At 43.1% G+C, this 25,537-nt stretch overlaps 2 protein-coding genes across 5 annotated transcripts in view; both read left to right on the top strand.

Annotated features, from left to right (window-relative positions):
* The window catches only part of SLC25A16 (solute carrier family 25 member 16), a 32,125-nt gene extending 20,204 nt beyond the window's left edge, over positions 1–11,921 (top strand). The window contains exons 7-9 of one of the 3 annotated variants that reach the window (XM_060195672.1): positions 844–1,006; positions 6,736–6,804; positions 10,208–11,921. In XM_060195672.1, the coding sequence (XP_060051655.1) occupies positions 844–1,006; positions 6,736–6,804; positions 10,208–10,364 (389 nt within the window). In that variant the 3' untranslated portion in view covers positions 10,365–11,921. Of the gene's footprint in view, positions 1–843; positions 1,007–6,735; positions 6,805–10,179 lie in introns of all 3 variants that reach the window. The other 2 variants (XM_060195718.1, XM_060195696.1) reach the window with 2 other exon arrangements.
* Positions 11,922–15,187: 3,266 nt separating this feature from the next.
* DNA2 (DNA replication helicase/nuclease 2) overlaps positions 15,188–25,537 on the top strand; it is a 53,321-nt gene continuing 42,971 nt past the window's right edge. For both annotated transcript variants that reach the window (XM_060195438.1, XM_060195373.1), the window contains exons 1-5: positions 15,188–15,741; positions 16,618–16,797; positions 17,805–17,988; positions 19,401–19,546; positions 22,888–23,019. In XM_060195438.1, the coding sequence (XP_060051421.1) occupies positions 15,668–15,741; positions 16,618–16,797; positions 17,805–17,988; positions 19,401–19,546; positions 22,888–23,019 (716 nt within the window). In that variant the 5' untranslated portion in view covers positions 15,188–15,667. The remainder of the gene's footprint in view (positions 15,742–16,617; positions 16,798–17,804; positions 17,989–19,400; positions 19,547–22,887; positions 23,020–25,537) is intronic.

Genomic DNA, 25,537 nt, shown 5'->3' with positions numbered 1-25,537 from the left:
AACTGCTTGATTTGACTTGTATGTATGGTAGCATTATGTTCAACTACTGCCTTAGTTAACTGAGCTAGATCTGTGTTTGAAACTCAATGTTTTATACATGGTAAGTTGCATCATTTTTACTTATTTGTAAACACTACTTAAATCTTATTATTTTACACTATGTGCAGTATCAGAAATACAGGTTTTTGGGGCTAAGCACCTGGTTAAGCACACACACTACAGTGTGTAAGAACCTGGGTTCGAGCCCCTGGCCCTCATCTGCATGGGGAAAGCTTCTTGAGTGGTGAAGCAGGGCGGCAGGTGTCTCTCTCCTTCTATTTCTCCCTCCCCTCTCAATTTCTCTCTCCATCCAATAATAAATACATACAAATATTTTTAAAAAAAATACAGTTTCTTGAGTTATTATGTTAAGAGTTGTCGGGCTGCGCCGCGGAGAAGAGAGAGAGGAGATCCGGAGTGAAGAGGGAACACAAATCCTTATTCTCACGGGCACCTCAGAGTTGGGTGAGAGCGCAGTGGTTCGGGCCACCAGGAGGTAGCAAAAATGGCCGCCTCCCGGACCCCCTCCCTTGCGTCTAATCACCAATGTGAAAAGCGGGCAAGAGAGATGAGGGGCGGGAGAAGAAGGGCTTTATAGGGCAACTACCAGGAGTGACGTGTCGGGACAGGATTGGTTGAAAAAGGCACTGCGAGAATATTGAGAATATCGCGGGAAGTGGCAAAGCCTGAGGGGACAGCTTGGCAGATGTGACTGCATCTGCATAATTCCCCAGCAAAGAGTGACACCTTTTTATGGTTCATGCTCTGTTAAGTAACATGATGAACTTCTATTTTGTTTTTTAGGTGTTTCATTTTTTACTTTTGGTACTTTAAAGAGCGTTGGACTTTCCCATGCTCCTACCCTTCTTGGCAGACCTTCATCAGACAATCCTAATGTCTTGGTTTTGAAAACTCACATAAATTTACTTTGTGGTGGTATTGCTGGAGCAATAGCACAGACGATATCGTAAGTTTCCTCCTCAATTGACCTTAATAAGTGTATAGTTACCCAATACAAATGATTAAAACATATGATCTCTTGTAAATTATAATTACTAATTTAGTAGGTTGTTTCTTTTTAGCTTTTGCCTATATTTTAAGCATATTTTTTTTGTGTGCCAAGTTGAATTAATTTGAATTCACCCAGTTCCAAATGGATTCATTTAAAAAGGGGGGGAAAAAAGGAAGTTAGAAAGTAACATTAAGTAAGGTCATAAGGTTTTTATATTTCCCCCTGGAATTACCTATATGAAATTCCTGGAATTTAAAGTATTTGGGGTGTGTGTGCAGACACAACTTTTTATTTTATTTTTTTGATTTAATTTATTATTGGATAGAGACAGAGAGAAATTGAAGTGGATGAGGGGGATAGAGAGGGGAAAAGACACAGAGAGACCTGTAGCCCTGCCTCACCACTTGTGAAGCTTTCCCCCTGCAGGTAGGAACCCAGGCTTGAACCTGGGTCCTTGTGCATTGTAACATGTGCTCTTAACCAGCTATAGTACCACCGGTTTCAGACAAAACTCCTTTTGCATTAAGGTATGGAGACTGTGTGTCACAGGGGCCAGGTGTTGGCCCACCTTGTTAAGCGCACACATTACAGAGCACAGGGTCCTAGTTTCAAACCCCTGGACTCCACCTGCAAGGGGAAGCCTTACAAGTGGTGAGGAAGGGCTGCAGGTGTCTCTCTATCTCTTCTCCTCTCTATCTTCCCCTCCCCTCTCAATTTCTCTCTGTCTCTATCTAATAACAAAATAAATAAAATATTTTAAAAAAAAAACACAAAAAAGTACTGTGTGTCAAAGAGGCATTGGTACATTTGTTGAAAGAAAAAGCTATTGCCTCAAAAAGCCAGTATTTTGAGACATGAATAAGGAGTAGGAGCCATTTTAAATCGTGTTCCTGATAAACTAGAAAAAAGGGGGTTGGCGGTAATACAGCGGGCTAAGCGCAGGTGGCGCGAAGTGCAAGGACTGGCGTAAGGATCCAGGTTCAAGCCCCCAGCTCCCCACCTGCAGGGGAGTCGCTTCATAAATGGTAAAACAGGTGTCTCTCTTTCTCTCCCCCTCTTGTCTTCCCCTCCACTCTCGATTTCTCTTTGTCCTATCCAACAATCACGACATCAATAACAACAGTAACAACAACAACAAACCCAAAACAACAAAAAAATCAATAAAATACAACTAAGATTTCTCCAGAAATTCACTAAGCCATAGCCACCAAGTTGTAGACAGAGAAACACCTGCAGCCCAGATTCAAATCATAAAACTTTCCCCCTACAGGTAGACCAGGGGCTTCAATCCAGGACCTTGCACACTGTAGTTTGTGAGCTTAACCAGGTGTGCTACTACCTGGCTCCCCTTCTCTATCTACCCTCCTCTCTCAGATTCTCTCAGTCCTGTCAAATAAAGAAAGAGAGGAAGGAAGGGAGGAAGGAAAGAAGTCTGGGTGGTAGCGCAGTGGGTTAAGCGCACATGGCGCAAAGTGTAAGGATTGGCATAAGGATCCAGGTTAGAGCCCCGGCTCCCCACCTGCAGGGGAGTCGCTTCACAGGCGGTGAAGCAGGTCTGCAGGTGTCTATCTTTCCCTCCCCCTCTCTGTCTTCCCCTTCTCTCTCCATTTCTCTCTGTCCTATCCAACAACAGCATTTATAACAATACAAGGGCTATGGCAACGAAAATGGGGGAAATGTCCTCCAGGAGCAGTGGATTCATAGTGCAGGCATCGAGCCCCAGAAATTACCCTCGAGACAAGAAAGAAAGAAAGAAAGAAAGAAAGAAAGAAAGAAAGAAAGAAAGAAAGAAAGAAAGAAAGAAAGAAAGGGAGTCAGGCGGTAGTGCAGCAGGTTAAGCGCATGTGGTGCTAAGTGAAAGGACTGGTTAGGATCCTGGTTCGATCTCCTGGCTCCCCACCTGCAGGGGAGTCGCTTCACATGCTGTGAAGCAGGTCTGCAGGTGTCTCCAGGTATCTCTCTGTTTCTCTTCTTCTCTATCTTCCCCTTCTCTCAATTTCTTTGTCTCTATCCAATAACAAATAAAGGAAAGAAAGAAAAGGAAGGGAGACAGAAAGAAGGGGCTGGGTGTTGGCTACTTGGTTGAGCTCATAGGTTACAATGTGCAAGGACCTGGGTTCAGGCTCCCAGTCTCCACCTGCAGGGAGAGACCTTCACAAGTGGTGAAGCAGAGCTACATGTGCTTGTCTATTTTTCTCTATATATCTCCCCCCTCTCAATTTCTGGCTGTCTCTATTCAATAAACAAATAAAGATAATAAAAATAATTAAAGAAAAAAGAAATCTGCCTTCCAGGAGCAGTGGATTCGCAGTACAAGCACAGAGCCCCAGCAATAACCTTGGCGGGGGAGAAAAGAAAAAAAGGGAGTCATGCCCTAGCACAGCGCGATAAGCGCAGGTGTTGCAAAGTGCAAGGAACAGCGTAAGATCCGGGTTCAAGTCCCTGCCTCCCCACAGGCGGTGAAGTCAGTCTGCAGGCCTCTTTCTCTTCTGTCTTCTCCATTTCTTTCTTTGCTTTCTGAGTCACACCTACTAATTCTGAGTAAACAACCCACCCAACGAATTGGAGTTCAGAGCCCTCCGGTCACCTTCCCCTAACATTTCTCCCTCTCTGGGAGTATGGGCCAAAATTCCTTATGGGGTGCAGAAGATGGAATGTCTGGCTTTTGTAAATGCTTATCTGCTGGACATGGGTGTTGGCAGGTCAATCCATACCCCCAGCCTGTTTCTATCTTCCCCTAGTGGGATAAAGCATTTTCATGACACTGAAAAATGTCTCTTAAGATTTCATTTTCTTTTTTTTTTTTTTTAAATTTTTTTAGTATTTATTTATTTTCCCTTTTTGTTGCCCTTGTTTTTTGTTGTAGTTATTATTGTTGTTGTCACTGATGTCATCGTTGTTGGATAGGACAGAGAGAAATGGAGAGAGGAGGGGAAGACAGAGGGGGAGAGAAAGATAGACACCTGTAGACCTGCTTCACTGCCTATGAAGCGACTTTCCTGCAGGTGGGGAGCCAGGGCTTGAACCAGGATCCTTATGCTGGTCCTTGCGCTTTGCGCCACGCGCACTAAACCTGCTGTGCTACAGCCGAACTTCCAAGATTTCATTTTCTTATCTTAGTGCTAGAATAACAGTGTTTACATCATGGAATTGTGATGATGGCATTATTACTAGAAAAGACCTAATAAAGCTAACATAACTAGTCAAAATTAGTAAAATAAAAAGCCTTTAAATAAAAGGGTTTTTACAAAATATTTATTTATTTACTTATTTATTTATTTATTACCAGAGCACTGCTCAGCTCTGGCTTATGGTGGTGTGGGGGATTGAACTTGGGACTTGAGAGCCTCAGGCATGAAAGTCTCTTTCATAACCATTATGCTGTACCCCCACCCTAAAAAGGTTTTTTTTTTTTAAAATCATGTAAGGGGCAGGGGACATAGCATAATAATTATGCAAAGAGTGGTCTGGGAAGTGGTGCAGTGGATAAAGCATTGGACTCTCAAACGTGAGGTCCTGAGTTCAATCCCTGGCAGCGAATGTACTAGAGTGATACCTGGTTCTTTTTCTCTCCTCCTATCTTTCTCATTAATAAATAAAATTTAAAAAACAATTAAAATTTTTTTTTAATTACCAGAGCACTGCTCAGCTCTGGCTTATGGTGGTGCAGGGCATTGAACCTGGGAGAGTCAGTTTGCATAACCATTATGCTATCTACCTCTGCCCCCAAAACCAACTTTTTAATAAAAAAAAAAAATCATGCAAAGAGACTCATGCCTGAGGATCCAAAGTCCCAGGTTCAACCCCCCTCCCCCACCACTGTCACTACAAGCCAGAACTGAGAAGTGCTTTGGTAATAAACAAACAAACAATCCTGTAGGGGTCTAGAGAGGCAGCTCATTTGCAGAGCATATGGGAGTATGCTACTTGCATATAGTGAGTGGAGCCCCGAGATGCGCATAGACATCCTACCATGCACGATTAACAGTTAGAAAATAAAGTCTAGGGGCCGGCTGGTGGCGCACCTGGTTGAACGCACATGTTACAATGCGCAAGGACCCAGGTTCGAGTCCCTGGCCTCCACCTGCAGGGGGAAAGCTTCACGAGTGGTGAAGCAGTGCTGCAGGCATCTTTCTTCCTCTCTACACCCTCCACCTCCATCCCTCTTGATTTCTGGCTGTCTCTATCCAATAAATAAATAAAGATAATAAAAATTTTCTAAATAAATAAATAAATTCTACTGAGTAGATTTTAATGACCTTATTCCATGATTAATGAACCATGCAGTATCTTATCTATCATATTGGAAGTAGCTCCAAGGAACTGTACAAAAAGAAAAGACTTTTCATAGAAAGAAAGGAGTAGAATTAAGGAAGTTATAATTTCAAAAACTGGATTGGTTATAGCAATCTTTAAAAAATTTTTTTTTTATTATTATTTATTCCCTTTTGTTGCCCTTGTTGTTTTATTGTTGTTGTTATTGTTGGATAGGAGAGAGAGAAATGGAGAGAGGAGGGGAAGACAGAAAGGGGGACAGAAAGATAGACACCTGCAGACCTGCTTCACCACCTGTGAAGCGACTCCCCTGTAGGTGGGGAGCCAGGGGCTCAAACCAGGATCCTCTGGCCGGTCCTTACGCTTTGCGCCATGTGCATTTAACCCGCTGTGCTACCACCCGACTCCCTTTTTTTTTTTTTTTAAATTGCCTCCAGGAGTATTGCTGGTGCTGGGTGCCTGCACTACAAATTGGGGTGTGTGACTACCTGAACCTGGTTATAGCCATCCTTTATGGCATAGTCAGGCATCAGATGACTTAACTAGTACTGATCAGGTGATTCCTGCTTGGCTGACTTTAAAAGTCTATTTCTATTTTTTTTTAAGTTTGTTTCAATTTTTTTTTTTTAAGTCTATTTCTGAGAGACACGGAAAGTAGTGTAAGTCTCAGTTTGATGATGTGGGGTTTAGCATGTGACTCCACCACTGTCTTGTTTCTAAAACACTTTACAGCTAAGAATTATTCCACCCCAAAAGTCAGTAGTGCCAAAGTTGAGAAATCCTATAGTAGGGTTGTAGAAGTGAAAAGCAACCAGTTTGTTCCAGCAGGTAGTAGAATCTAATTTGATAAAGACGTATGAATAGAACTTGATACGGGGGGCTGGGCAGTAGTGCAGTGAGTTAAGCACACATGGCATCAAGCGTAAAGACCGGCATTAGGAATCCTGGTTCAAGCCCCCGGCTTCCCACCTGTAGCTGAATTGCTTCACAGGCAGTGAAGCAGGTCTGCAGGTGTCTATCTTTCTCTCCTCCTCTCTGTCTTCCCCTCCTCTCTCCATTTCTCTCTGTCCTATCCAACAACAACGACATCAATAATAACAATAATAATCACAACAGTGATAAAACAACAAGGGCAACAAAAGAGAAAATAAAGAAGTAAATAAAACCAAAGAACTTGATACTGAGGTGATGGAGAGAGGAGTTGTCTAGCTGAAGAGACGCACAGAGGCACCTGAAGGAGACTGTTACCCAGTCTGCTTCATGTGCCTTGATCCTGGATCCCAGGTCAGATAAAACACTAAGCAGATTGAGACACATTATTTCTTAGCTATATATGGATTTCTATGCATTAACTGTTGAGTAAAAACTAAGAACTTTCTCTTTAAGTCCTTTTTCCTTTTGAATTTTAGCTACCCGTTTGATGTAACTCGTCGGCGAATGCAATTAGGAACTGTTCTTCCAGAATTTGAAAAGTGCCTGTAAGTTCTCCGTGCGTCACCATTTATTTTCCTTAGGACACCTATTGTTTATTATTCTGTTTATTTAAAAAAATTTTTATTTATGTATTATTGGATAGAGACAGAGACATTGAGAGGGGTAAGGGATATAGAGAGGGAAAGCATCAGAGAGACACCTGTAGCCCTGCTTCACGACTCCTGAAGCGTTCCCCCTGCAGGTAGTGACCAGGGGCTTGAACACGGGTCCTTGCATGCTGTAGTGTGTGCACTTAACCAGGTGTGCTACCGCCTGGCTCCATAATATTTACTTTTTATTATTTATTTATTTATTTATATTTATTTATTTATTTTTAACTATTTTATTTATTTATGAGAAAGAACCAGACCATCTCTCTGGTACATGTGCTGCCGGGGATTGAACTCAGGACCTCATGCTTGAGAGTCTAGTGCCTTAGCCACTGTGCCACCTCCCGGACCACTATTTATTTATTTTTATTTTATTTTACCAGAGCACTCTGGCTAATGGTAGTGCAGAGGATTAAACCTGGGACTTTGGAGCCTCAAGCATTAGAGTCTCTTTGTATAACCATTATTTATTTATTTATTTATTTATTACCAGAGCACTGCTCAGCTCTGGCTTATGGTGGTGTAGGGGATTAAACATAAGACTTTGGAGCCTCAAGCTCGAGAGTCTTTTTATATAACCATTATGCTATCTACCCACCACCCTGTTTATTTATTTATTCCCTTTTTGTTGCCCTTGTTTTTTTTTTATTGTTGTAGTTATTAATGTTGTTATTGATGTTGTTGGATAGGACAGAGAGAAATAGAGAGAGGAGGGGAAGACAGAGAGGAGAGAAAGACAGACACCTGCAGACCTGCTTCAGCACCTGTGAAGGGACCCCCCTGCAGGTGGGGGAGCCGGGGGATCGAACGGGATCCTTATAGCGGTCTTTGCCCCACCTGCGCTTAACCAGCTGTGCTACCATCCGACTCCCTATAACCATTCTTCTTTTTTTAAATTATCTTTACTTTTTTCCTTTTATTGCCCTTGTTTATTTATTTATTTTTTTATTTCTTTATTGAGGAATTAATGTTTTACATTCAACAGTAAATACAATGGTTTGTACATGCATAACATTCCCCAGTTTCCCATATAACAATACAACCCCCACTAGGTCCACTGTCATCCTTCTTGGAAGTTGTTTTTTTATTGTTGTAGTTATTGATGTAATCGTTGTTGGATAGGACAGAGAGAAATGGAGAGAGGAGGGGAAGACAGAGAGGGGGAGAGAAAGACACCTGCAGACCTGCTTCACTGTTTGTGAAGCGACTCCCCTACAGGTGGGGAGCCGGGGGCTTGAACTGGGATCTTTACCGATCCTTGCGCTTTGCGCCATGTGCACTTAACTCACTGCGCTACCGCCCGACTCCCTATAGCCATTATTCTATATAACTCCATCAGACATGTACTGTAGAGGTCCTGAAAGATAGCTCACCTGAGAAGCTGTGCTCACTACATGTTGTATCCAGCTTCCTGTTCCCCCCTCCCCTCGCTGCACGGGGGACAGTTTGACACTGTAGTGTCTTTCCTTTTCTCTCTCTTTCCCTCTGTCTCTGTTTCTGTGTCTTGTTCCCCCCCAAAAAAAAGTCAGCCTATAGTGGTGATCCTGAGTGACAACAGAATAAAGTAAGCAGGGCAGCCTAGAAGGTGGCGCACATCTCTGTAAGCGTGATGCCCTAGGCTCAGCCCCCAGCACTATGTGATGCTTTGCTTCTCTTGTCATCTCTCTAGTTAACAAATAAATAAATGTATATTTTAAATTTTTATTTATCTATTATTGGATAGAGACAGAAGAATTGTTAGGGGAGGGGGTGATAGAGAGGGAGAGAAGAGACACCCGCAGCCCTGTGTCACCACTTGTGAAGCTTGCCCTTCTGCAGGTGGGGACCAGGGGCCTGAACCTGGGTCCTTGTGCACTTAACCAGGTGTGCCACCATCTGCCCCCTAAATAAGTAAGTAAGTAAGTAAGTAAATAAATAAAAACTCTTTTAAAAAAAGTAATAAATAGAGTAGTGGTTGAGGAAATAGCTCAACTGATAGTGCGCCCGACACGCTTGCCTGAGGTTTCTGACTCAGTCCCAGGGGTCTGGAGTGGTGCGTTGCCTGCTCGTCTCTCCTTCCTTTTCTCTGTGCTGTGCTGTGCTGTGCTGTGCTGTGCTGTGTCGTGTCCTCTCCTCCCCCACCCGCCCACTGCTGCCGTTCTCCTCCTCCTCCTCCTTCTCCTTCTTCTTCTCCTTCTCCTTCTCCTTCTTCTTCTTTACTCTCTGTCTCTCCCATATAATGAAACTATCTCATTCTCATCTCCCCGTAATAGATGTCTGCAAGACCCACTGCCCCTGACTCGGCCCTTCTTCACCATTACGCGCCACAGCCCTAACACCCTTCTGTTCCGTCACTCTCTCCTCCTGCACAGCTCTTTGCTTCAGTGCGATAGAATGTCTTTAAAAAGTGTTAAATAAGTAGGGGCACAGTATCCCATGGAGCACTGTGGTATATATATGTATTCTTTAGGTTTTTTTGGTTTTTATTTATTTATTGGATAGACACAGTAAAAAATCGAGAAGGAAGGAGGTTATAGGCGGGGAGAGACAGAGAGACATCTGGAACCCTGCTTCTCCACTTGCAAAGCTTTCCCCATGCGGGTGGGGGCTGGGGACTCGAACCTGAACCTGGGTGCTTGTACGTTGTAACATGTGCACCCAACCAGGTGCACCACTGTCTGGCCCCAATTTCATACATTTTATTTTCTTTTATTTATGTATTTTTAGATATTTATTTATTCCCTTTTGTTGTACCTTTTTTTATTGTTGTAGTTATTATTGTTGTTGTCGTTTTTGGATAGGACAGAGAGAAATGGAGAGAGGAGGGGAAGAGAAAGACAGACACCTGCAGACCTGCTTCACTGCTTGTCGGAGGCTCGAACCCAGGTCCTTGCGTATTATAACATGTGCGCTCAACCAGGTGTGCTACCACCTGGCCCCCGTTTTTTTTTTGGATAGAGTGTGAGAAAGAGGAGAGATACCTGCAGCAATGCTACACAGCTCACTGCAAGTTGAATTTTCTTAATTTTTTAAAAAGAATTTATTTATTTATTTATTTACTTATTTATGAGAAAGTTAGGACGTACATGTGCTGCCGGAGATCGAACTCGGGACCTCATGGTTGAGAATCCAATGCTTTATTCACTGCGCCACCTCCTGGACCACGCAAGTTGAATTTTGAGTTTTAACATTCACTCTTCAAAAGCTATTTAAGATGACATTTGAACTTTTTTTTTTAAACGATGTCATTACATGTCTTCTATGATAGTCTCTTTCCCAATGCACATGAAGGGCTCATCATGTAACCGCTGTCTTTCAGCACCATGAGGGAGACTATGAAGTACGTCTATGGGCACCATGGGATTCGGAAAGGATTGTACCGCGGTTTATCTCTTAATTACATTCGCTGCATTCCTTCTCAAGCAGTGGCTTTCACAACATATGAGCTTATGAAGCAGTTCTTTCACCTCAACTAAAAGCTATTACCATTTCTTTTCCATAATAAACTCTCAGAGAGAGAAATAAAATGTTTACTTTAATTGGGGGGTGAGGGAAGAGAAATATTTACCCTGTCACAAGAACCACTGGCGTTTTAGTACTTGATTTTTTTTTTCATTATAAATCCAAAATGCTTACTTTTTAATGCCCAAAGTCATACCTAAGAACACTGAAAAACAATTCCTAGGCTGATGCTGGTTAATCAGTTATTGAAATCATTTTTTAATATGTTTTTCACAAAATGTTTGAAATTATTTGGAAGTTAAACGAACTGCAAAATGGCATTTAAAAGGTTGCTACTAGCTTAATCATGTTATTCCAAGCCTTTAATTGTAATCATGATTTTCAAAGACTAACTTTACTTAATATTATTGTAACAATAGACATGGTTATATTTAGCACAGTGATGAAAACTGAACTTTTTAGGGTAGAAGCTAGCATTGAAGTATTATCTTTTTTCCATAATTCTGTTCTACTACACAAACGAACAAACACTTCATTGTAAAATAAAATGGATATTATATCTCAAATACAATTATGTAGCGACTCATAAATTTAAAAAAATATTTTTCAGATTTTACTCTGTACTGTGAATGATTAAAAAAAATTTTTTTAAATGTGTATTTCCCAAAGGTAGTAATAATACTGAGTACCTTTGCTCCCAAACCAGATTAGCAATATAGATTTGTTTTACTTAGGTGATTATGTATGTACTAGAACATTTATTTAAATGGATTTTGAAATGTCCATTAATAGAGATGTGAATATCAAAGAATGTTTTTAAGGTATTATGACATAATGCATCAACTAGTTCTTCCATGTAAAATAATTTTAGTGCAGTATAAACAAGCAGAAGTGTCAAACATGAACTGAATTGCTGTTTATATTGATATGAGTTAAGATGTAAGAATTTCATTTAGTGTTTTTAGTGTACTTTTTATATTTTATTATGAGCTTGACAGAAGGGGAACATCCCACAATGATGACATCAATAACAATAACTACAACAATAAAACAACAAAGGGCTACAAAAGTGAATAAATATTAAAAAAAAGGGGGAACAGTTATAGTTACGTCCTAAGAAATAAGGATTGAAAAAAAAAGATAGAAGGATTGACAGAAGCAATATGATTTCTAAGACATTAGTTGAAAGTGTTATTTCTGCTTTAATTTGTTTCTTTGCATAAAAGATTTCATACGTTGGTAAAATCGTTTCATTTTTAAAGTCTTTATTTTAAAATAAATATGTCTTTGTCTGGTTTCTGTGTGTACCTGCAGGTAGAAATAGCTGTGTTCCTGAGACTATTTTGTATATTTTCATTTCTGGGCTACACTGTAGTATTGTAGTACATTGTAGTATTGTAGTACACTGTAGTATGTTAGCCACATTTCTAAATAATTTAAATGTATAAAGTAAGTTTCTTAGTTATGTTATCAATAAGAGCATTACAGATATTTTTTAATGAAAATTTGCATTCTATGTTGTGGAATATATCAAATACTAAAAGTAAAATGTATCCATATTTCCACAGTTACTTACTCTCTTTATTTAATAATGCAGAGGGAGGGGGAAAGAAGCAGAGCGTCACTGTGGCACATGCAGTGCTGGGGACTGAAATCAGGGCCTTTGGACTGGTCAAATAGCTAGCTTCGCCACGCGCAACTGCATTTGAGCTGGCCCACACCACATCGAAGGAAGCTGCTGCTGCTTTTTTTTTTTTTTTTACAAGAGCACTGCTCAGCTCTGGTTTGTGTTGGTACAGGGGATTGAACCTGGGACTTCGGAGCCTCAGGCATGAGAGTCTGTTCGCATAACCATTATGCTATCTCCCCCTACCCTGAAGGAAGCTTCTGTGTTGTAGTTAGTCTCTTTCACTCTCTCCTTCAGCCTCTCTCCTTCTCTGTTTCTATCTCGAAACTAAACAAAACTAAAACAGACTCCATCACTTCATCCACTGTGCGCTACCTCCCAGGGCTGCTTCTCTGTCTTTTTAAAATCGTAACCCTGTACAGCTCGGGCTTGTGGTACTGTGGACTCTATTTGAGACTTCAGAGCCTCAAGCATGAAAGTCTTTTGTTCTATTTCCCAGGCTTGCTCTTCTTTTTGTTCAGGCAAGAGAGTCTCTTTGCGTAACCATTATGCTATCTACCCTGCCCCCTTACTTCCTTTACCGATAGTCTTGAAACCCAGGTGCTATACATCAGCGCTCACAGTGGATGAAATTTAAAACAGTGACCATGCCTACATTTGATTTATTTCAGTTTGACAACCCAAAGTGATTTTGCCAGGTTATCTTCCATTTGATCTATTTACCCCTTTTACTTATTTTTATATAGACAAAAAGAAATTGAGAGGGGGGAGTTGGGCGGTAGCACAGCAGGTTAAGCGCGAGGACTGGTGTAAGGTTCAAGCCCACCCCCAACCCTGCTCCCCACCTGCAGGGGAAGTCGTTTCACAGGCAGTGAAGCAGGCAGGTCTGCAGGTGTCTGTCTTTCTCTCCCCCTCTCTTGTCTTCCCCTCCTCCCTCTGTCCTATCAAGCAACGACAACATCAACAACAATAACTACAACAAAACAAGGGCAACAAAAGGGAAAATAAATAATAATAAAAATTAAAAAAAAAGAAATTGAGAGGAAAGAGATGAGGGAGAGGGACAGAGCTACACCTGTCGCACTGCTTCACTGTGAAGCTTTCCATCTCGAGGTGAGGGTCAAGGGCTTGAACCTAGGTCCTTGCACATGGCAGAGTGTGCCCTCTGCTGGGTGTGCCACCAAGCTGCCCGCCCCAGAGATTGAGTTTTTTGTTTTGACCTCCATTGTTACTCATTTCCTCCCTTTTGATAGATACAGCCCTCTTGACTTTACAAGTGACTGATAGGTCTTAATTCTCTGCATAACCATTATGCTATCTACCCACCCTTCAAGCCTTATTCTCAACACAAGCCTGTATGGTGGTGGAAAGGTATCTATAGCATCTTACCCCATTTTCCCCAAGGTGCTCAACATCCATTTATTTTGTTGTGTGCCATGCATTATGTCAGCATTATGGGGGAGGAAGCTTATCTCGTGAGGTCTGTCAGCTATACTTACAGTCTGATCTGAATACCTAGTAGCATCAGCACTGGGTATTTCTCTGACAGAGTTGTAGCACACTTTATGGTAGTTACCTATTCACTTGTATACCCCTAATTCTTTCAAGGAAAGATCCATATGCCTTCATGCCCTCTTTGGAGCTCGGGGTGTGGCATTATCGTTTATGCTGAGTCAAGTTAACTGTTGAGAATAAAGGAGATTCAGGGGCTGGGGTGGTGGTGCATCTGGTTGAGTGCACTTATTACCTAACACAAGGACCCAGGTTTGAGCCTCTGCATTCCACCTGCATGGGTCTGCTTCACAAGCGGTGAAGCAGGTCTGCAGGTCTCTATCTCTCCCCCCCACCCTCTCTCAATTTCTCTCTAGACTATCTAATAAAAAGTAGAAAGGAAGAAAAAAAAGGGGGTGCCACCAGGAACTGTGGATTCGTAGTGCTTCAGGGTTATCCCCAGCGATAACCCTGAAGGCAAATGAGAAAAGAAAGGAAGATTCAGTTCTTTGCTTTTTGTTTGCCCACTATAACCTCAACTCTTGTGATTCTATTTTAACAGCAGCCATTTTGTTTTTCTTTCCAATTTCAAATGGAGTGTGGAGAAACAGACACCATAGTACTTCTCCACAGTTCATGGAGTTCCCCCTGGATGCTGTGTATGAAGCTTTGTGTGGTTTAGGAGCTTGAACCCAGGTCCTTGTGCACAGCAAAGCTTGCACTTCACCAGACAAGCTGCCTTCTAACATCTAGTCCTTATTTATTGAAAAAAATTTTTTTTTTTCCCAATCAGAGTACTGATCAGGTAGTGTGGGGGGATTGAACCTAGGACTTCGGAGACTCAGTCATGACAGTCTGTTTCCATAACCACTATGCTATCTACCCTGCCCCTCTTCTTTTAACGATGGTATTGCAGCACAGGTGCTACACATCAGCAATTAGAATGGAATGAAATTTAAAACAGTGACCATGCCTATGTTTAATTTATTTCAGTTTGACAACCCAAAGAGAGTCTCTTTGTATAACCATGATGTTATCTAACCCTGCCTGGGATCTTTTTTTTTTTTTAATTTATTTTATTTTATTTTTTTCCTTCAGGGTTATTGCTGGGATCGGTGCCTGCACCATGAATCCACCGCTCCTGGAGGCCATTTTTCCCCCTTTTTGTTGCCCTAGTTGTTGCAGCCTCCTTGCGGTTATTATTGCCATTGTTGACGTTGCTTTGTTGTTGGATAGGACAGAGAGAAATGGAGAGAGGAGGGGAAGACAGAGAGAGAGGGGAGAGAAAGACAGACACCTGCAGACCTGCTTCACCGACCGTGAAGCGACTCCCCTGCAGGTGGGGAGCCGGGGGCTCGATTTTTTAAATTTTTATTTATAAGAAGGAAACGCTGAGGGGCCGGGTGGTGGCGCACCTGGTTGAGTGCACGATTTACAACGCGCAAGGACCGGGGTTTCAGTCCCCAGTCCCCTCCTGCAGGGGTCAGCTTTGCGAGTGGTGAAGCAGAGCTGCAGGTGTCTCTGTCTCTCTCCCTCTCTCTCCCCTGCTTCCCTCTTGATTTCTGCCTGTCTCTATTCAGGAAGTAAATAAAGGTAATAAAAACAATTTTTTTTTTTAAAAAGGAAACACTGGGAGCCGGGCGGTAGCGCAGCGGGTTAAGCGCAGGTGGCGCAAAGCCCAAGGACCGGCCTAAGGATCCTGGTTCGAGCCCGGGGAGTCGTTCACAAGCAGTGAAGCAGGTCTGCAGGTGTCTGTCTTTCTCTCTCCCTCTCTGTCTTTCCCTCCTCTCTCCATTTCTTTCTGTCCTATCCAATAACGACGACATCAATAACAACAACAATAAAAAGACAACAATGGCAAGAAGAGGGAAAACAAATCAATAAAATTAAAAAAAATCTTAAAAAAAGGAATCACTGAGAAAAACCATAAGATCAGAGGGGTACAGCTCCACATAATTCCCACCACCAGAACAGCCCTAGGCCAGCACGGAGGAGCGCGGGTAAGGCCGCCTGCTCAGGTCGCTCCGGGCTTCCCGCGCTCGCCCGCAGGGGCGGGGCTGCCCGCGCAGGTCCTTTGGGGCCCGCGGCGGGTCGGCGCATGCGCACCGCGTCGCGCGGGCAGCGCGTTCTCTCTCTGCTGTTGCTGCCGCCCGGGGCTCTGCGTTAACCCGGCGCAAGTCTGTGGCCTTCGCGCTCAGGATGGAGCCGCTGGACGACTTGGAGTTGCTGATGGAGAAGAGTTTCGGGCAGGAGGACGCGCCGCCGGTGGAGTTGTGAGCGGAGTCGGGGGAGGGCCTGGGAGGCGGGCGGGAGGTTTGAACGCGCCGCTGCACTGCAGCCCCGCGCCTCCTCGGCCCCCTGCTTTCCTTCCCTCTCTCTCCAGTTTGCGGGAGGCCCAGCCACCCACCGCGTCTTCCTGCAGGGAAATCAGCTGCTAAATGCCTTTCTCTAGGTCTAGCTTGAGGGATTTCTTCCGGGGAGGGAGGACCATCCAGTCTCAGCGTGGCGTGCCTAGTGGGGAAACTTTATTTATTTATAAAAAGGAGACACTGACAAAACCATAGGATAAGAGGGGTACAACTCCACACAATTCCCATCACCAGAACTCCGTATCCCACCCCCTCCCCTGATAGCTTTCCCATTCTCTATCCCTCTGGGGTCATTGTGGGATGCAGATGGTGGAAGGTCCCGCTGAACATGGGTGTTGACAGGTCGGTCCACACTCCCAGCCTGTCTCTCTCTCTTACAGTAGGGAAACTTGACCGACCATTGCACAGTGGTTTGACATGTATTATTATTATTTACATCACAACATAAAAATAACTTCCCTTAATTTCCAAGTGTTAGATTAGTAGTAAGAAACTGTTTTGTAAGAACAGGGGAAAAAATGTGAACAGTTTTAATGTGATGAAGCTAAGTGTCGGTTTTGTGGACCCTTATTTTGGTGAGATGAGACATTGTCCCTATGTGTCCACAACTGGACTGCAAACTATTACGTTCACAATCGAAAACAAGGAAAGGGAAAGTTGCTGTGATCTGCTTTCCAGAAGAAACAAGCCTAGAAAATTACAAGGTGGGCTTATAGATAAGAGTTTTTTTTTTTTATTTCATGCTTATGCTAAATGGTTTTTTTTATGTGCGTGCTTTAGATTTCAGAGGGTGGAAGCTTCTTTTCCTAAAACAGTTCTCAATAGAGGGGTGGATAATCGGTTCCTGGTACTAGCAGTTAACGTCGTGCAGAATGAAGAGGGAAACCAAGAAAAGCACCTAACCATCACTGCTTCCCAGTCTCTAGAGTGTAAGGAACTCTGTATCCTTCGGAATGACTGGTAAGTTTTTTGTTTTAAAATTAATTAACTAATTAATTTTTGCCTCTAGGGTTATTGCACCATGAATCCACTGCTCCTGGAGGCCATCTTTCCCCCCCTTTTGTTGCCCTTGTTGTAGCCTTGTTGTGGTGATTGTTGTTGATGTTGTTCGTTGTTGGATAGGACAGAGAAATCAAGACAGGAGAGGAAGACAGAAAGGGGGAGAGAAAGACAGACACCTGCAGACCTGCTTCACCACCGGTCCTTGCGCTTTGCTCCACGTGCGCTCAACCCGCTGCTCTACCGCCCAACCCCCTATTTATTTTTTAATATTTTTGTATTTATTCCCTTTTGTTGCCCTTATTGTTATTGATGACATCGTTAGATAGGACAGAGAGAAATGGAGGGGGGAGGGGAAGACAGAGGGGGGGCTCAAACTGGGTTCCTTACTCTGGTCCTTGGGCTTTGCACCACCTGCTTAACCACTGTGCTAACACCTGACTCCCAGTTCAGTTTTGATAGCTTTGATAGTAGAGAAAACCTAAGTAGTTTTTTTTATATACTTTAAAAAAATTTATTTATTCCCTTTTGTTGCCCTTGCTGTTTTATTGTTGTAGTTATTATTGTTGTTGTCATTGTTGTTGGATAGGACAGAGAGGGGGAGAGAAAGATAGACACCTGCAGTCCTGCTTCACCGCTTGTGAAGCGACTCCCCTGCAGGTGGGGAGCCGGGCCCTTGAACTGGGATCCTTACGCAGGTCCTTGCACTTTGCGCCACATGTGCTTAACCCATTGTGCTACCGCCCGACTCCCCTAAGCAGTTTTCTTTTTAGGATTTAAGAAACACTCATTAGTATTTTTGGTGTGTTTCAAGGGTAGGAAGAGGTAACGTGACAGACTGATTCAGAACAGTGCTAAAAGGCCCAGAAATTTAGAAATAATTTATCTCTTCAGTTAAAATAAGTGTTTTTGAAGCTTCATTAAACATGAGAATGTAAACTTTGTAATTAAATTTTGCTTTATTTTAGGTGTTCTATACCAGTAGAACCAGGGGACATCATTCATTTGGAGGTAGACTACGCTTCTGATGCTTGGATAATTGATGACGATTTTGGGTATTTAATTCTGTATCCAGACATGCTGATTTCTGGCACAAGCATCGCCAGCAGTATTCGATGTATGAGAAGAGCTATCCTCAGCGAGACATTTAGGGTACGTACTACATTTATTTTGCTGTGAGACAGACATTTGGGATGGTCTTTTTGTTTATGCTTCCTTTTCATGCCCCCCTTCTATCTTTTTAAACATTTTTCCCCTTGTTTATCGACATTGTTATAGTTATTGCCGTCGTTGTTGTTGGATAGGACAGAGAGAAATGGAGAGAGGAGGGAAAGACAGAGGGGGAGAGAAAGACAGACACGTGACCTGCTTCACCGCTTGTGAATCGACTCCCCTGCAGGTGGGGAGCCGGGGGCTTGAACTAGGGTCCTTACACTGGTCCTTGCATTTCACGCCATGTTTGCTTAATCCGCTGTGCCCCGCTTGGCTCCCCCCTTCTATCTTTCTAAGATCTATTATTGAGAGAGATTGAAAAAAAAAAAGAGCATAACTGGCATATATAGCACCTGGGATTGAACTCAGGACCCTGTGTTTGAAAATCCTTGCATTTTATAGCTGCAGTACCACATGGGCTGTAACCAGCCTGCTTCCACCCCTCCCTTCCTCCCAGCATCACTTAATTTTTTTCATTTATTTATTTATTCCCTTTTGTTGCCCTTGTTTTATTGTTGTAGTTATTGTTGTTACTGATGTTGTTGTTGGATAGGACAGAAAGAGTGGAGAAAGGAGGGAAAGACAGAGAGGGGGAGAGAAGATACCTGCAGACCTGCTTCACCACCTGTGAAGCGACTCCCCTGCAGGTGGTAGCCAGGGGCTCGAACCAGGATCCTTCAGTCGGTCCTTGTGCTTTGCACCATGTGCGCTTAACCTGCTGTGCTACCGCCTGGCTCCCCAGCATCACTTTAATGAGGGATTTTTCATTTGTAGGATTTTTGTTTTCACAAGAGTATATTTCCATATTTCCCTAAGATGCGTATCAATATCAGTACATTTCACCCTCCAACAAACCCTCATCTTGTCCATCATAAGGACTTTGATCCCCAGACTCCCTTTAGTGTTCTTTCCTTCCCTCTTCTGAGTCTTGAATCTGGTGTGATAGACTAAAGTCCATTGAGGATTCACCCTGTATTGCCCTTACATACCAACTGCGAGTTAGATCATCTGGTATTTGTCTTTTTAAGGATGCAAAATATTTTATAACATCTAAATTATCTTATGTAATATCCCTATTTCTTTTTTCTTTTTTTTTATTTATAAAAATGAAACACTCATAAAACCATAGTATAAGCAGGGTACAACTTCACACAATTCTCACCACCAGAACTCCGTATCCCATCCCCTCCCCCGATAGCTTTCCTGTTCTTTAACCCTCTGGGTGTATGGACCAAGAGTCTTTTGTATAACCACTGTATTTTCTACAGGGACTTAGGGCTTACAGACCAGTTTTTCAATAGAGTTCTGTTTATTAATCCATAAATGCTCATATAATTTTTTAATTTTTGTAGAGCTCTGATTCAACTACACGTCAAATGCTGATTGGTACAGTTCTTCATGAAGTATTTCAAAAGGCAATAAGTGATAACTTTGCTCCTGAAAAGCTAAAAGAATTTGCTTTTCAAACTGTTCAGGAAATAAGGCACTTGAAGGAAATGTAAGTGCTGTAGTTATGAGAGGAACTACAAATGTGGTTCCCCCTCCCTAGATATTTCATTTATTTGTTTGGGATAGAGACAGAAATTGAAAGGAAAGGGAGAGCTGTATAGGGAGGGAGAGGGAGAAGGAGAAAAGCAGAGGGAAAAGAAGGAAGGGGGGGAGAGAAGAGAGACATGCAGCACTGTTTCACCACTGCAGGTAGGACCAGGGTTTTGAACTCGGGTCCCTGTGCACTATCCTATATGTGCTCTTGACAGTTGCACGGCAGCCTGGCCGATACAAATTTGATTTTTTTTACATAGCTTCTTTCCTAAAATCTATATGGTAACCCCCATCAGGTTTATCTCTGGGTTGTAGTGTCTGCAAGATGAATTTACTGCTCCTAGCAATCATTGTTTTTCCTTTTTTTAAAAATTTATTCCCTTTTGTTGTCTTATGGTTGTAGTTATTATTGTTGTTGTTGCTATTGACGTCATCGTTGTTGGATAGGACAGAGAGAAATGGAGAGAGGAGGGGAAGACGGTGAGAGCCAGGGGCTCTAACTGGGATCCTTACACCGGTCCTTGTGCTTTGTGCCACCTGCACTTAACCCGCTGCGCTACCGCCCGACTCTTGAGGCTTTCCCCCCTTTTGTTGCCCTTGTTGTTTAGCATTGTTGAACTTGTTGTTGCGGTTATGGTTGTTGGATAGGAGAGACAGAAATCGAGACAGGAGGGGAAGACAGAGGAGCAGAGAAAGATGGACTCCTGCAGACCAGCTTCACCGCTTGTGAAGCAACTCTCCCTGCAGGTGGGCAGCTAGGGGCTCAAACCAGAATCCTTATGCTGGTCCTTGTGCTTTGCGCCATGTGTGCTTAACCTGTTGTGCTACCGCCCCCCCTCCCCCGTTATTTTTTTTGTTTATCCTTATTAATTAAATTAATCTGTGTGTATCTTGCTAATAAAAAAGTTGAACTTTTTTTTTTGCCTCTAGGGTTATCGCTGGGGCTCGGTTCCTGCTCGAAGAATCCACTGCTCCTGGAGGCTATATTTTCCCTTTTGTTGCCCTTGTTATTGTTGTTGGATAGGACAGATAGATAGAAATGGAGAGAGGAGGGGAAGACAGGGGGAGAGAAAGATACCTGCAGGCTTGCTTCACCACTTGTGGATTGACCCCTCTACAGGTGGGGATCCCGGGGCTATAACTGGGAACCTTATGCGGGGATCCTCATGTGCGCTTAACCCTCTGCGCTACCACCCAGCCCCAAAAGTTGAACTAATTTAGTAACACTGAAAAGAGTGAGGATGAACCAGGTTTAATAGCTTTGTGCACACTTTATTTTGTACTTGAACAGACATAATTCTGGACGCAATACTGAGAAGTGTTGTTGGGTCAGAGGGTATATTTATTTAGTCATTAATTTTTTTTTATATTTATTTATTTATTTTCCCTTTTTTTGCCCTTGTTTAACATTGTTGTGGTTATTATTGTTGTTACTGATGTCCTCGTTGTTTTATAAGACAGAGAGAAGTGGAGAGAGGAGGGGAAGACGGGGAGAAAAAGACAGACACCTGCAGACCTGCTTCACCGCCTGTGAAGCGACTCCCCTACAAGTGGGGAGCCAGGTGCTCGAACAGGGATCCTTACACCTGTCTTTGTGCTTTTTACGACGTGCACGTAACCCACTGCACCACCACCCGACTCCCCCCAATTTTTTTTTTTTTTTTAATATTTAATTATGTAGTCCGGGAGGTGGTGCAGTGGTAAAGCTTTGGACTCTCAAGCATGAGGTCGTGAGTTCAATCCCCGGCAGCACATTTGCCAGAGTGATGTCTGTTTCTTTCTCCTATCTTTCTCATAAATAAATAGAATCTTTTAAAAAAAATTACTGGGAGTCCGGCGGTAGCGCAGCGGATTAAGCACATGTGGCGCAAAGCGCAAGGACCGGCATAAGGACCCCGGTTCGAGCCCGGGCTCCCCACCTGCAGGGGAGTCGCTTCACAGGCGGTGGAGCAGGTCTGCAGGTGTCCTCTCATCCTCATTGTCTTCCCCATTTCTCTCTGTCCTATCTAACAACGATGGCATCAGTAATACCGACAATAACTATAACAACAATAAAAAAACAAGGGCAACAAAAGGGAAAATAAATATATTAAAAAAAAATTACTTCTTTTTTGCTGCCATTGGTGTTTTTTTTTTTTTTTTTATTGCTGTAGTCATTATTGCTGTTAGCGTTGTTGAATAGGACATAGAGAAATGGAGAGAGGAGGGGTGACGGGGAGAGAAAGATAGACACCTGCAGACCTGCTTTGCTGCCCTTGAAAAGACCCTCCCCCGCAGGTGGGGAGCTAGATCCTTATGCTGGTCTTTTCGCTTTGTGCCACCTGCACTTAGCCCTACCACTCAAGCCCCATGTCTACTCATTTTAAAAAAAAATTTTTTTTTTTTTTGGATATCACTTTCTCTGGTGCTGAACTTTTCTTTTTTTAATATTTATTTTATTTATTCCCTTTTGTTGCCCTTGTTGTTTTATTGTTGTAGTTATTATTGTTGTTGTCGTCGTTATTGGATAGGACAGAGAGAAATGGAGAGAAGAGGGGAGGACAGAGAGGAGGAGAGAAAGATAGACACCTGCAGACCTGCTTCACCGCCTGTGAAGCGACACCCCTGCAGGTGGGGAGCTGGGGTTCGAACCGGGATCCTTACGCCGGTCCTTGTGCTTTGCGCCACCTGCGCTTAACCCGCTGTGCTACAGCCCGACTCCCTAAAAATATTTTATTTATGGGGGTTTGGTGGTGGTGCAGTGGGTTAAGCACACATGGCATGAAGTGCGAGGACTGGCGTAAGGATCCCGTTCAAATCCCCTGGCTCCCCACCTGCAGGGCTGTAGCTTCACTAGCAGTGAAATAGGTCTGCAGGTGTCTGTCTTTCTCTCCCCCTCTCCTCTCCATTTCTCTCTGTCCTAGCCAACAACAATGACATCAGTAACAACAATAAACAACAAGGGCAACAAAAAGGAAAAAATAGCCTCCAGGAGCAGTAGATTCATAGTGCAGGCGTGAGCCCCAGTGATAACCCTGGTGGCAAAAAAAAAAAAAAAATATATATATATATATATATGTTGGATAGAGCTAGTAATTGAAATTGAGAGAGCAGCAGGAGAAGCACCTGTAGCACTTCTTCACCACGAGAAGCTTCCCTCACTGCAGGTGGAGACGGGGGGCTTGAACCCAGATCCTTGCTCATTGTAACATGCGCTCAACCAGGTGTGCCCAGTTTGTTTATTAGCCCAGTGGGTACTTCGTTGCTTACTTGTCTTTCTTGTTATGATTTCATATTTAAGATCTTTTATTTTGGCAGGTACCGCTTAAATATGAATCAAGATGAAGTAAGACAAGAAGTAGACGAGTATCTTCCTTCACTTGCTAAATGGGCTGCAGATTTCATGCACAAATGCCCTTCAGATGAGTCTCCTCCGTTGCAGCTTTCTCTGTAAGAAACCTTATTGCTTTAATGATGTTCATAGATTTTAGAACCAGGCTTCTTCCTCCATTGGAAACTAGTATTTCTCCCAAGGCCACAGATAATGTGCTGACTGTTATTTCTGTAACACAGATACTCTCCTCCACCCCTCTCTGTGTACACACACACACACACACTCTCTCTCTCTCTCTCTCTCTCTCACACATATTTGTGTGTTTGTGTATTTAAAAAAAAATTTTTTTTTAATATTTATTTTATTTACTTATTCCCTTTTGTTGCCCTTGTTTTATTGTTGTAGTTACTATTGTTGTCGCTGTTGGATAGGACAGAGAGAAATGGAGAGAGGGAGGGGAAGACAGAGAGGAGGAGAGAAAGATAGAAACCTGTAGACCTGCTTCACCGCCTGTGAAGCGACTCCCCTGCAGGTGGGGAGCCAGGGTTCGAACCGGGATCCTTATGCCGGTCCTTGTGCTTTGCGCCACCTGCGCTTAGCCCGCTGCGCTACAGCCCGACTCCGTGTATTTTTTCTATGGTCCTGCCTTCTCTTCCTTTAAAAAATTTTTTTTTTAATTTATTTCTTTATTGGGGAATTAATGTTTTATATTCAACAGTAAATACAATTGTTTGTTTATGCATAACATTCCCCAGTAAAAAAATTTTTTTTATTATCTTTATTTGATAGAGACAGTCAGAAATCTATAGGCAAAGGGGAGATGTAGAGACAGACACCTGCGGCAATGCTTCACCACTTGTGAAGCTTTCCCCCTGCAGGTGGGGACTGGGGGCTCGAACCTGGGTCCTCTTGCATTGTAACATGTGTGCTCAACCAGGTGGCCACCACCCAGCCTCCCTTCTCTTCCTTTCTGAGTCACATCAACACCTATTGCTACTTCTGAGTGTCTTCCTTTTTTCCTCTTCCCTCCCTGGGTCTTGATGGAATTGAGGTCCACAGCCCTCTGATTATCATGCTCTAACGTTTCTCCTGTCTGGGAGTATGGACTAAAATGTTTTCTTTTGTTTTGTTTTTATTGGATAGGACAGAGTGAAATTGAGAGAGGAGGGGAAAACAGAGGGAGAGAGAAAGACACCTGTAGACCTGCTTCACTACACTTCCCACTGTTTGGGCGCTATGGGCTTGAACCTGGATCTTTGTGTGTGTCCTTGCATTTTGTACTACGTGTGCATAACCCAGTATACTACTGCCATGCCCCCTGTACTAAAGTTCTTTTGAGGGTGCAGAAAGTGGATATTCTGTCTTCTTTCATAGCCTCTCTGCTGCACATAGACATTTATAGGTTGATCTGCACCTTCAGCCTGTTGTGAAATAAAATTTTTAAAAAATATTTATTTATTCCCTTTGTTGTTGCCCTTGTTGTTTTATTGTTGTAGTTATTATTGTTGTTATTGATGTCATCGTTGTTGGATAGGACAGAGAGAAATGGAGAGAGGAGGGGAAGACAGAGGGGGGAGAGAAAGATAGAAACCTGTAGACCTGCTTCACCGCCTGTGAAGCGACTCCCCTGCAGGTGCGGAGCCGGGGCTCGAACCAGGATCCTTACGCCGGTCCTTGCGCTTTGTGCCACATGCACTTAACCCACTGCGCTACCGCCCGACTTCCGTGAAATAAATTTTTTACAAAAAAAGTTTGCATCTGGACGGTAGTGCAGCAGGTTAAGCACATATGACACGAAGCACAAGGACATGCGTAAGGATCCCAGTTCAAGCCCCCGGCTCCCCACCTGCAGAGGACTCACTTCACAGGCAGTGAAGCAGGTCTGCAGGTGACTGTCTTTCTCTACCCCTCTCTGTCTTCCCCTCCTCTCTCCATTTCTCTCTGTCCTATCCACTAATGACGATATCAACAATAATAACTACAACAATAAAAACAAGGGCAACAAAAGGGAAGTAAATACTAAAAAAAATAATTAAAAAAATTAAAAACGTTTGCATCTTTAGTAAGTTGCTAGGTGATGTTAATACTACTACTGGTCAAAGAACCACATATCAAGAATCATTGTTATAAAAACCTATATACTTTGGACTTCTTGGGTGGATCTATGGAAACCTAGTCTTGAGAAATTTGCTTTCCCCAGAAAACAAATATTACAACAAAACATCTCAACAGATTTCCTCAGAGAACAGCTAGGATTTCTGGTAAAGAAAGGAACATCAGGGTCGGACGGTAATGCAGTAGGTTAAATGTACATGGCGTGAAGTGCAAGGACTGGTGTAAGGATCCCGTTTTGAGCCCCCCCCCAGCTCCCCACCTGCATGGGGGTTGCTTCATGGGCGGTGAAGCAGGTCTGCAGGTGTCTCTTTCTCTCCCTCTCTGTCTCCCCTCATCTCTCAATTTCTCTGTCCTATCCAACATCAACGGCAGCAATGACAACACTAATAATAAGGGCAACAACAAGGGTAACAACAAAGGCAACAAAATGGGAAAAATGGGCTCCAGGAGCAGTGGATTCGTAGTGCAGGCGCTCAGCCCAGGCAATAACCCTGGAGGCAAAAAGAAATTCCAATTAAA

The sequence above is a fragment of the Erinaceus europaeus genome, chromosome 1, assembly GCF_950295315.1.
Source record: "Erinaceus europaeus chromosome 1, mEriEur2.1, whole genome shotgun sequence".
Classification (NCBI taxonomy): Eukaryota; Metazoa; Chordata; class Mammalia; order Eulipotyphla; family Erinaceidae; genus Erinaceus; species Erinaceus europaeus.
This window is presented reverse-complemented; position numbering and strand designations above follow the sequence as displayed.